Source organism: Triticum urartu, chromosome 2 (genome assembly GCF_003073215.2).
Source record: "Triticum urartu cultivar G1812 chromosome 2, Tu2.1, whole genome shotgun sequence".
Lineage (NCBI taxonomy): Eukaryota > Viridiplantae > Streptophyta > Magnoliopsida > Poales > Poaceae > Triticum > Triticum urartu.
The window spans coordinates 418,103,752-418,116,363 of NC_053023.1; the positions used below are offsets into that span (position 1 = coordinate 418,103,752).

The window sequence follows — 12,612 nt, forward strand, 5'->3', positions numbered from 1 at the left end:
GAATCGTCGCGTTTTACGATACGGAGCCGCCGCCAAGCCCTAAACTTTCTCGGGAGGGCTGGTCTGGAGTCCGTTCGGGGCTCCGGAGGGGAATTCGTCACCATCGTCATCATCAACCTTCCTCCATCACCAATTTCATGATGCTCACCGCCGTGCATGAGTAATTCCATCATAGGCTTGCTGGATGGTGATGGGTTGGATGAGATTTATGATGTAATCGAGTTAGTTTTGTTAGGGTTTGATCCCTAGTATCCATTATGTTCTGAGATTGATGTTGCTATGACTTTGCTATGCTTAATGCTTGTCACTAGGGCCCGAGTGCCATGATTTCAGATCTGAACCTATTATGGTTTCATGAATATATGTGAGTTCTTGATCCTATCTTGCAAGTCTATAGTCACCTATTATGTGTTATGATCCATTAACCCCGAAGTGACAATAATCGGGATACTTACTGGTGATGACCGTAGTTTGAGGAGTTCATGTATTCACTGTGTGTTAATGCTTTGGTCCGATACTCTATTAAAAGGAGGCATTAATATCCCTTAGTTTCCAATAGGACCCCGCTGCCACGGGAGGGTAGGACAAAAGATGTCATGCAAGTTCTTTTCCATAAGCACGTATGACTATATTCGGAATATATGCCTACATTACATTGATGAACTGGAGCTAGTTCTGTGTCACCCTAGGTTATAACTATTGCATGACGAATCGCATCCGACATAATCATCCATCACTGATCCATTGCCTACGAGCTCTTCATATATTGTTCTTCGCTTATTTACTTTTCCGTTGCTACTGTTACAATCACTATAAAACCAAAACTGCTACCGTTACTTTTGTCACTGGTACCACTACTATCATATTACTTTGCTACTAAATACCTTGCTGCAGATACTAAGTTTCCAGGTGTGGTTGAATTGACAACTCAGCTGCTAATACTTGAGAATATTCTTTGGCTCCCCTTGTGTCGAATCAATAAATTTGGGTTGAATACTCTACCCTCGAAAACTGTTGCGATCCCCTATACTTGTGGGTTATCACCCACTTGTCTTGCTAGTGGTATGTCATGGGGCTGTGCTGGGCGAGCCAGTCCATGCCCAGAATGCCGTCGTACGCGCCAATTTCCAATTCAAGCATTGGCGTGACGAACGTGTGCCCCTACACCCACCATTTGAGCTCGGGGACGATGCGGTTGCAGGTGAGACGGTCACTGTTGGTGACGCAGACGTCCACCGGTGACATCTCTTCCGTTGCCAGGCCGATGCGCTCGACGAACGCCTTGTTGACGAAGTTGTGTGTGTTGCCGAAGTCAAGGAGTAGCAGCATCACCTGATTGCCCACCAATGTGCGCAGCCGAATCGTCGTTGCCGAATCGGTGCCGTCGAGCGCCTGCGATGAGATGAGACAACATTCCGGCACGCCCGCGGGTTGTACTTGTGGCGGGGGCCCGAGGTCGGGGTCGTCCAGGAGTTGCATCGCGTGAATGGTGTCGTCCGAGAGGACCTCGCCATGGTCGCCAACTTGGATGGTGAGCAACTGGGCGGGCGGGGCGCAGCGGTGCTCGCGCGAGTAGCGGTCGCCGCACTTGAAACACAAGTTGTTGGTGTGGCGGAAGTCGCACAGTTGTCGCTCGCGTGTGAACTCGTTTGCTTGGGCGTGCGCCGGTGCCGCGGCCCGTGGTTGCTATTATTGTGCTGGCGCCGGAGGAGGCCGTCCTGTAGGCGTGGTGCGTGGGCGTGCTCTGGTCGCGCCCAATTCCTCTTCTTGGATTCGCGCCAGGACGGAGGCGCGCGTGATGCTGGAGGGTGCCTGGAGACGTACCGCGGCGCGGAGCTCGTCCTTCAATCCCAGGAGGAACTGTGTGATGAAGAATTTGTTGTTGATGGACGTGTCGAGGGCCAGCAGGTGATACATCTGTTCATCGAACGCTGCGCGGTACTCAGCGATGGTGCCCGTTTGCCGGAGTTGAAGCAGCCTATGCATCACCAACTCGAACTCCTCCATGCCGAACTCCTCCAGAATCGCTGCAGTGAAGTGCTCCCACGTGATGTTGCGGTGCGTTTGTCTGAACGCTTGTAGCCAGTGCGCGGCCTGGCCGTCGATGTAGAGCACCACGGTGGCCACCCAGTGGCGCGACGCCACTTTGTAGAGCTCGAAGTAGGCGAGGCAGCGATCCAGCCACAGGTATGGTGCCGTGCCGTCGAACTTGGGGAAATCGTGCTTGGGCAGCTTGTGATACTCATTGTTGTTGTAGCCCGTCTGAGACGCAATCGCCGCGGCGACGAACCCGCCGAGAGGAGGCACCGGGATGAGTGGTGGGCGGTGGTCCCCCAAGAGTGCGTGCGACGAGGACGGCCTAGGCGGATCGGAAGCGAGACACGATGACGGTGGAGGTGGGGGCGGAGGTGGGGGTTGTTGCTGCTGCTGGGCGGGCTGGTGGAGGAGTGTGGTGACCGAGCCCGTCGGCGAGGCCGACCCTTCCACCGTCTTGCGCGTGGCGTTAAGATCCGCTTGGGTCAGATCGATCTGGCGTGAGAGACCGCACACCTCCTGCGAGATCTGAGCGTTGATGGCGGCCTGCAGCTCGATCTGCTTGTCGTGTGCCGCCTTCTGGTCGTCGACTTTGGAGAGCAGTCTCAAGCAGCTTTGGTGATGTTGGTGTTCCCCTCGTCCATGGCGGCTATCACTTGTCGCGTCACCGCCAAAGCCTTCGAAGGAGCCGTGGTCTTGTGCTGAAGGGGATCGAACCCCGTGATGGATTTTGCGTGGCTTGCAGGAGCAACTCGCACCGGCGCGGTGGATGTTACCGATCCTCGATCGAACACAAGGGAGAAAAAAATTGGCGAAAGAGGCTCTGATTACCAAGTTTAACACACCGAAGAGGAGGGGGTCGGGTAGGTGAGGGAGAGCGAGAGAGAGACTTGGTGAGGAAGAAGAAGTTGCTTTCAGAGGAAGGATTCAGGATGAGAGTTACGGCTCGTCACATCACATGCCAACGCCACAGCCGGCTGGCTCCTTTTTAAAACACTACCTCTCCTCTCTTCTCACTCTCCAGCTCACACTTACAGGTGGGGTCCAATCCTTGCCACGTCACGATGGACAAGTGGTCAGGCGTGAGAAGTACAAGTACTCTCAAACTAAAATATACTACTACACTTCCAAAATAAGTGTTGTGAGGAACGGAGGGAGTACTTAGTCAATTTCTCTCAATCTTTCCTTTCTCCTCTTCTTCTATTACCTTTCATCCCTGTGGAGTAAAGTCCAGGTGCGAGGCGTTTTACCAATAGGGAAAATGTTTCTTTTTACTAAATGAAATTTTCAATTTGTCATGAGGAAATATTACACGCTAGACCTCCCCTCACCTCTGCCTTCTGAAGAAGTGAGGAAAATCATAAGAAATAAGAAGGAAATCGAATTGATTACTGAAACAAGTATGCATCAAAACCATCTAACCTGGTAATAACAGATTTATATCTTGGGGTTCTATTCATATTTGTCCGAGTATTTGAGAACATAGGAGTATCAGATATGAATATAGCTATCACTCAATCCCAATATTCAGAGAGTATTAATCTCGTAATGTGAGATTTAATTACTCTTTATACACATACACCACATAGTTATTTTATTTACTAATTTTATGTTAATTTCACTTTGCATCTAGTATCACCATAGCTGCGTAGTTGCAGCACAGATCAGATGTCCATTAGTTACGTTAGGCCCAAAAATAAGATGAATTCAGGTACAACAGCACAGATCATTGATTCGGCTACATTTTGTAAGATTGTTAATAGTTGAATAAGACACGAAAGCAGATAGATAACCTTCTTTTTGCACGGATACAACACAAATGTACCTTCATTTCGGTCAAATGTGACATGGATAATGCAGATTAAAATTGTCACCCTATGAACTGCACAAGCAAACATTCTAACAGATCAATGCTTGCCATTGCAAATATAATGTGTTCCACGATACAAACAGAAAAGGATTATAGGACTACAATTTAGGAAGCAAATAAATTGCTTACACTCGTTAATTTGACTGACTTGATACCTTGACACGGGCAGATTGATCCTGCTAGTTGTAGCAAAAGAGGCAACGACCTTCATGCTTCCATGCACTTCCAAATCCAACTTTACACATAGCAGCTTGGCTACCGACAAGCGCGTAAATATATATCACTACACTTTCTGCATCTTACCACTAAGCTCCGTTGTCTTCGCAGCCTTGCCCGAATCCATCTCCTGCCAATAATTAGTGGGGAAATGTTAATTAACTAGAGAACATAATTACAAGGGAAATGTTAATTAACTGGAGAACAAAATTAAAATAATGTTACTTTTAAAATCAATAAGCTAAACTCGATTCGGTATTGTATCCAGTGGTGAATATCATGAACATGAAACAATGCATCTTGGATACAGACCTACGGAACAAAATAACCGGTAAAATTCTAGTTCTATTTCTTCATTTGATGACACTTTTACTCATCATGGGTACACCATATGGGAATGCATAAACAATGGTTTTCTGTATAATAGTCACAGCACAAATGCAGAACCAATTTGGCAATTACACAAACGTGGTTGTAAGAAACCAGTGAAGATAGAATCTAGAGAGGCAACTACAAATTTTATCATGTTATGACCAATCTGAAGTGCTGAATTGCACTTGGCGCTTAAGGTAGTTAAAGTACGAGACGCAGAGTATGGCATTTTATATTCCCTGTGTCTAAACAATTATAGAAATAGTTTCTGCAAGTCCAAACAGACACTATCATCATCCTATAATAGAAAATTACATCTTTCAGAGATATCTTTCTACCTAAATTTAACAGCTCAATTCACATAAATTAAGGCTGCAGCAAAAACACCCTAGTTCAAAAACCAATTCATATTGTAGACACATCTTTCAATCAGAGAATTCTGGTAAAACCATAATATTTCCCCTTTTATCACTATAACAATACACTTGGACTAGTGTGACATCCAACAACTAAAGCAAATTAATTTTGCAACATTGTAATATTGGCAATGCCCTGTACAGCAAATGCATCAGCTGCTGCACCTCCACTCCAATTATCCTCGCAGTTATGTTCAGAGATGTTTATCATGTTAGTACACGGATATTTGCAAATTTTGGTGCACATATATGGCTGCAAGTGTGTTGAGGATGTTAGTTTATGGTAGTTCAGTTGCAACTGGCCTGGATGGCAGGAAGGTCAATGCTATGAACGTATTGCAGTAACAGGAGGTCACTTGTTGATCAAGCACATGCAACAGCAAGCAAACTGAAGGGAGAGTCTTTTAGGATGTTTAGAATTGAATGATTCTAGTTTATTATGAGTATGTATTGTGTTACTAAAGGAAATGGGACCTAAGCATCCACTATATAAGGATGTCATGTATCTATGCCTGAGACAAGCAAGAACAATCAATCTAACCTCTCCCGGTTACTCTCTCAAAATAAACCCTATGTCCACACAATCCCATGCTTCAGCATGGCAGTTATCCGGTTGTGGATCTAGACCACAAAATTTCGTATCAGAGCAGACCACAATGGCTTTTTCTGCCAAGATGATGTCATGAAGGATCACTCGCGTCATGATACAGCATGGTATCTACCCTATTACAGACAATGTGCTTCACTAAGTCTTTGATCCTTATGGAGCAGGGGAGACAATTGAATCTTTCCAGTAAAGTCAAAGATCATGATCTCCATCAAATATGGTTTAGACCATGATGCAGCACGAGCTTTCAGGAGTTGACAAGGTTGCAACACCTACGACGGCTGTTGTGAACTTGATACTAAGTTAATCCCTATATTGAGCAGTGCTACATTGACAGAGCCAAGTTGACAGAGGTGGCATGACATAATGCAGTGGTGTTGGCGGCCCATGAGCAAGAAGCAGCAGAGGCTTCAAAGGCACAAGCAGCAACAGATCAACCGCCACAAGCAAACGCATTTAAGCACTAAAACAGTTGCATGGAGCGCGGCAGAGGCAGGTACAGCCAAACTAACAGCAGGAAAGCTAGATGCAGCAGCTGTGGTAGACATAACAGCAGCGACAGCAACTGCCTTGGCAAACTTAAAATCAACGGTTCTTGCAGAGACAACCAGACGCAAGACATCTCTGGGTTGGCACCTGCCAGCAATTTGGATGAATCATGCCCATGGCCATGGACTTTTATTCGGCTTAAGGATCATGAGGAAGAAGAAACCAACGTCCCTACTTGGACTTGTTTACCGTACTAGAAAAGGAAAGAGGAAGCTGCATGTATGCATTCGATCCTGGAGATTTGCAAGATATATGCCAGACGATGTGGATTTCCTGCATCAAAGGAAAGGAGGCTCCATATTTCTTGCCAATAAGAGGTATTTCCGCAAAACAAGTTTTCCATGGGTCATGTACTAAACAAGCATCGGAGGAGCCATTAGTTTGGTTTCTAAAAAGCTGGCAGGAAGTAAAAGTAAGCAAACCAAAAATAAATTTTAGTTATGTGCACATCTACAATACAAGGCACCTGCGCCACAACCTTCCATGTACATGGGGGTACAGTGGGCTGCAACCATGGCCACCACCTGCAGCTTGAGGATAAGCTGCTTGTCCAGGTGGGGTGTAGTGTTATGGACAACAGCATATGGTGGTTCGGTACTTAGTTGCAGCCGGCCTGCCAACAAGAAGCCAATGCTATGGGTGTATTGGAGTAACAGGACGCTTTAAGATTGAAGTCTAGTCTATTAGGAGTCTACATTGTGTTAGGAAAGGAAAAGGACTTTAGCATCCACTATATAAGGATGAATCTATGTTTGAGACACGCAAGAACAATCAACCTACTCTCTACCGGTTTCCCAACTCAACGAATGTCTACCCAATCCCTTGCAGCCACAATGTCTGGCTGTCTTCAGCACCGTAGTTATCCCATTGTGGTTCTAGGCCCACACCAATGCGCCATACTCAAAATAAACAAGTTTTGTGTCCGAATAGCAATTTGTTAGTGTACTTTTCATGTCTTCATGAACATCCATGACGGTTTTCAATTTTTTTCCAGAACTTTTCATATTGGGTTTAGTGGAGAGATCATAGGGTGGAAAGAAGCCCTAGTGGAAAAAATCCAATTTGATGGCCTACAATTCTCCTATGAAATTACCATGTGAGAAAATCCGATTTACAAACAGTCTGTGGGACATTGTGATGAAAGGTTTTGCATGCTTCAAACTGGCCCAAAAAAAGACAGAACAACACCAACTGCTACTGCAAGTTGATACAGAATCAAATACAGATGATGTCAATAAATGATTTTTACATACACACTCCACGAGTTTTGAACAAAAATAGCATGCAGCTATAACTGTAAGGAGCTTTAATGGGTAGATAACATGCATGGGCATAAACCGTTCCTGACATTTTTCACTGACTTCAAACGGAAGGTCACACTTGGTCTAATAGTACAAAGGTACTACTCCCAATTCACAACATCCAATATTCAACCACGAATTTGTGCCTAGCATCATTCTAAATAACCAAAAGGTACTTCTTTGTTGAAAATCAGCAATGTGCTTATACCACAATAAAGAAGCCAATAACAAGAAAGAGCAAGCCTGTCACATCTGATGCATACTAACTCTACTATAAAAATGGACATAATCACATGATAACAACTTCTTACTATTTTACTAATTGGCACGGGTGGCCTTAAATAGCAATTCAATTTTATGACCTAATCCCCGTCTACAGGCTGGTAAAAAATAGAAATTATTAAGAAAAAAATTAACATATTAGTAGCAATGTCAAGTTTCAAAGTGTGGAGGACGGGTGAGTCTCAAAAGAACGAGTACACATAGTGTGGAAATTACAGTTATCTTATTTTAAGATCAATCAGCAGCTTCTCTAGGAGAGGAAGCTTTCTGTACCTCACTTGGAATTTATAATTCGTCATTTGAGCATCCTCCAGCATGATGGATGGCATCTCAAATTCATTTTCAAGTACAACCATTACCATATATGACAAAGGCCCATTTGAGGCATCAATAAAGCTATACAAGTCATAACCATCAAGGCACAAGTCACAGCTGCAGAATCCAATGTAAACCAACACACGCTTACAACTCTTACCATGAATACTTAATCAAGCCCAAACGTGGTGGACCACCAAAAGAAAGCCGTAACTACATCCACAAAGAAAGAGATGCCGTAGAATACATCATGGATTAAAAACACTGACAGAAAAGTTCAATAAAAACACTCTGACAGAAAAATTCTACAAAACACTAACAAAAGTGAAGAAACAGCTGACTACTAAGTGATCTGACCTAAAAAAAGGGGACGCCCTAAAGCACAACCACCATTCAAATGCATTGCAACTTGCAAATGTTCCCCAAAACAGCTTTTGGCAGCACAGCACCGAACAGACAGCACGTCTCTATCAACATTTTGCAAACCTTAAATGGCACTAAATCACACACATGATCACAACCGGTGACAGCTAATTTTCTACCACCAAGAATTAGCCTCACAAGAATAAGCTACAGCATTCCAGTTCCGTACAGAAGCATGGACAGTGCAGTTCAGTTGGACGCACAGGAGATATGGATCTTCGCTGAGTTTACCCCAAATCACCGTAAATTTGCATCTAATCGAAGTCCGGGATACAGATCAGACAATCGGGTGAGCGTAACAATACAAGAGAAGCACAAATTTTAGAGTTGAAAGTGAAGGCAAGAACCTTTCCGGTGCTCTCGTAATAGTCGTTGAGCGCCCACTGGTACTTGGATTGATCCAGCCCGAACCAATTCGAAATGTACTCATCCAAGCTTGCGTGCGCTGCACATGGAGTGGAAAAACACACAGATCAAAACCACATATCAAAAGACTATAGAAATTTAACGCACCAAACACTCTCCCGGGTCACCTTCTTGCACGCGCAAAACCGCGTCCCAGAAGAACCCGAACGCCGATCCATCCGTCCTCGACTCTGCCTTCTCGAACTGCGGCGGAGGTACCTGCACTGGCGAGGCCTGGAACAGTTTGGCTGGCGGCAGTGGCGGGGAGACCGTCTTGACCGGCGGAGGCGGCGAGACCATCTTGGCCGGCGGAGGCGATGTGGCTATATGCTCCGGCGGCGGGGACGCAGGAGACGCCACCGAACGGGGAGTGGAATTGGGGGTGGAAAACTCAGATCCTGGCGACTCGGCCGAACGAGAGGTCGGGGTATCCACTGGCGGCGGCGTGGCCGGGGGCGTGATGAAGACAGTGAGGTTTCCCGCCTTGCCGATTACCGGCGGCGGTGTGGACGCCATCGTTGAACAAAGGGAAGCGGAGGTGCGCGCTGGCGTTGAAGCTAGGGTAAGCGAGTGCTCGTGTGAGAGTGAGCCGACTGCGCCATTGGGGAAAGGGGGCGAAGCTTTTGTTACGCCTTTTTCGACATTTATCCTTTTCTTCGTGTAAAAAAAAGGAAATGCTTTCTGACTACACCATGTTCTCGTGTAAAAATAATCGAAATATACATCTCAAAAACGTCTCTCCATGATGTAGATGCAATTTTTTTTAATCAGATGTATACATCTGATGTAAAATGTATCACAAGTGATGTAAATATACATTATTTGACCACGCCAGATGTAAAATGGCTAGCAGCCTAAAACGCCAAACTGACAGTGCCTCACTTTCCGCACCCACCGCGCGACCGCTACCCACCATGTCGCCCGCCCACCGGAACCCGCTGCACTCCATCGCCGCCAGATCCGACCTTCTCACCCCTGCCGCTGTCGTATCCGCCGCTCCGCCGCCGCCACGGGATTCAAGCTTCTGCATCATCGCCCTCACAGCCTCCAGCCTCCTCACCCCTGCCGTCGCCGAAGCCGCCACTTTTTCGCCGCCCCACGCCTCAGATCTGCCGCGTTTGGAGTTCCATCGCCGCAGCGCGGTATGGAGCATCTCTGCCCTGAAAGTCGCACCCGCTCAATCGCCGCCGTACCATGATGGCTCGTGTCCGCATCAGTATTTCCCGAAGAGGAAGGGAAGGGATGATGCAACACAGCTACGGTAGTTATTTTCCTCAGTTATGAAACCAAGTTTATCGAACCAAAAGGAAAATCAAGCAACACTATGTAAATGGTACCTACACACAAAGAACAAATACTTGCAACCCACGTGTAAGAAGGGTTGTCACCCTCTCGGGTAAAAGATAGATTGGTTTGTATGATTTTGAATAAATAGATCTCGCGATGAAAGAAAATAAAACAAATAAAGAAAAGGTGCAGCAAGGTATTTTTGATTTTTAGAATAATAGATCTGAAAGCAAAAGCAAATAAAAATATATCTCAAAGCAAATATGATAAAGAATAGACCTGGGGCTGTAGCTTTCAGTAGTGGCTTCTCTCGAGAAAAATAGCATACGGCGGGTAAACAAATTACTGTTGGCCAATTGATAGAACTTCAAATAATTATGACGATATCCAGGCAATGATCATTATATAGGCATCACGTCCAAGATTAGAAGACCAACTCCTACTTGCATTTACTATTATTACTCCACACATCGACCGCTATCCAGCATGCATCTAGTGTATTAAGTTCATGGAAAAACAAAGCAATGCAATAAGAACGATGACATGATGTAGACAAGATCTATTCATGTAGGAATAGACCCCATCTTGTTATCCTTAATGGCAACGATCAATACGTGTCTTGCTGCCACTTCTGTCACTTGGAAAGAACACCGCACAATCGAACCCATCACAGAGCACCTCTTCCCATGGCAAGAAAAATCGATATAGTCGGCCTAACTAAACCAAAGATTCGAAGAGAAATACGAGGCTATAAGTAATCATGCATATAAGAGATCAAAGAAACTCAAATAACTTTCATGGATAAAATAGATCTGATCATAAACTCAAAGTTCATCAGATCCCAACAAACACACCGAAAAGAGTTACATCAAATAGATCTCCAAGAGATCATTGTATTGAGAATCAAAAGACAGGGAGGAAGCCATCTAACTACTAACTATGAACCCGTAGGTCTACAATGAACTACTCACGCATCATCGGAGAGGCACCAATGAGGATGATGAACCCCTCCGTGATGGTGTCTAGATTAGATCTGGTGGTTTTGGAACTTGCGGCGGTTGGGATTGTGTTTCGTCGACTCCCCTTGGGTTTTTGGATTTTCAGTGTATTTATAAAGCAAAGAGGCGGTGCGGGAGGCGGCCAAACTGGGCACAACCCACCAAGGAGCGCCTGGGCCCCCAGGCGCGCCCAGGTGGGTTGTGCTCCCCTCGGAGCCCCCTGTGGTACTTCTTTGGCCCAACAGGTGTCTTCTGGTCCAGAAAAATTCTCTAAAAAGTTTCACTACGTTTGGACTCTGTTTGGTACTGATATTCTGTGAAGTAAAAAACAAGCAAAAACAACAACTGGCACTGGGCACTGGGCACTATGTCAATAGGTTAGTCGGCAAAAATGATACAAAGTTGCAATAAAATGATTGTAAAATATCCAAGAATGATAATATAACAGCATGGAACAAGCAAAAATTATAGATACGTTAGAGACGTATCATACCATCGCTCGATTTTTTTGTCGTTGTGCGCCTCGACTTCGTCGGTCGTCTAGAAGCCGCACCTGTACCACCACCATGACGCTAAAGAAGGTCTTTGAGAGCAAGACCGGCTTCAGGGTGCTGACAAAGCCGTCCGGGAACTTTGGGTGGAACCTCCTCCAAGTGATGTAAAATACAACACTTGGAGATCCAAATTTGCATGGTGATGTAAAACACCAAGCCACGTGCCAAACCCCAACCGCAAAATATGAATCTGAAACTTCCATCTGCCCGCCCAACTCCCACCGGCTCCCACGTGCCGCCCACTGGCCACCGCCAGGCCCCATGGCCGACTCCGACAACCCCGTTGTCGGTGTCAAAACCGGCAGATCTCGGGTAGGGAGTCCAAGCTTTGTATCTGAGGATCGATGGTAACAAGGGCCACAAGGGACACAATGTTTTACCCAGGTTCGGGCCCTCTTAAAGGAGGTAAAACCCTACGTCCTACTTGATTATATTCGATGTGTATAAGGGTTACAAGAGTTGATCTACCTCGAGATCGTAATGGCTAAACCCTAGCTATCTAGCCTATGATTATTCTGATAGCCTCTACGGACTAAACCCCATAGTTTATATATACACCGGAGGGGCCTAAGGTTGTACAAAGTCGATTTACAAGGGAAGGAAATAATACATCTTGACACCTAACTTGCCGTCCATGCACATAGGAGTCCTATCCGGACACGGGGGATAGTCTTCTGCTTTATCTTCATGGCCCATCAGTCCGACCCATATCGAACAGACCGAATACCCGAGGACCCCCTAATCCAGGACTCCCTCAGTAGCCCCTGAACCAGTCTTCGATGACGATGTGTTTGGCACGTGGATTACCTTCGGCATTGCAAGGCGGGTTCCTTCTCCTGGATGTTTTAAGTTAGCTTCCTGTATAAAGGAACAATGTCCAGCTCCGCATAATCAATACAACCCTTAGTCACGAAGGCAAGACGTCAAAATAAGTGTAGTGTCTTTTACTGACAACTTTTTCGGCGAAGCGTCACACTTGACTC

At 45.8% G+C, this 12,612-nt stretch overlaps 1 protein-coding gene across 1 annotated transcript; it reads right to left on the reverse strand.

Moving 5' to 3' along the window:
• Nucleotides 1-3,817: 3,817 nt before the first annotated feature.
• LOC125537626 (arabinogalactan protein 1) lies at nucleotides 3,818-9,416 on the reverse strand. Its single transcript, XM_048700952.1, has 3 exons — nucleotides 8,919-9,416; nucleotides 8,733-8,830; nucleotides 3,818-4,250 (listed from the first exon to the last, which is right to left on the reverse strand). Exons 1-3 carry the CDS (start codon nucleotides 9,304-9,306, stop codon nucleotides 4,188-4,190), a joined length of 549 nt encoding a protein of 182 aa, XP_048556909.1. The 5' UTR covers nucleotides 9,307-9,416; the 3' UTR covers nucleotides 3,818-4,187.
• Nucleotides 9,417-12,612: the final 3,196 nt, after the last annotated feature.

Coding starts and splice junctions, on each gene's coding strand:
- LOC125537626 (XM_048700952.1), bottom strand. CDS start 9,306: ATGGCGTCCACACCGCCGCCGGTAATCGGCAAGGCGGGAAACCTCACT. Junction 8,831..8,918: donor GGTTTTGCGCGTGCAAGAAG/GTGACCCGGGAG, acceptor CTCCATGTGCAG/CGCACGCAAGCTTGGATGAG. Junction 4,251..8,732: donor ATTACGAGAGCACCGGAAAG/GTTCTTGCCTTC, acceptor AATTATTGGCAG/GAGATGGATTCGGGCAAGGC.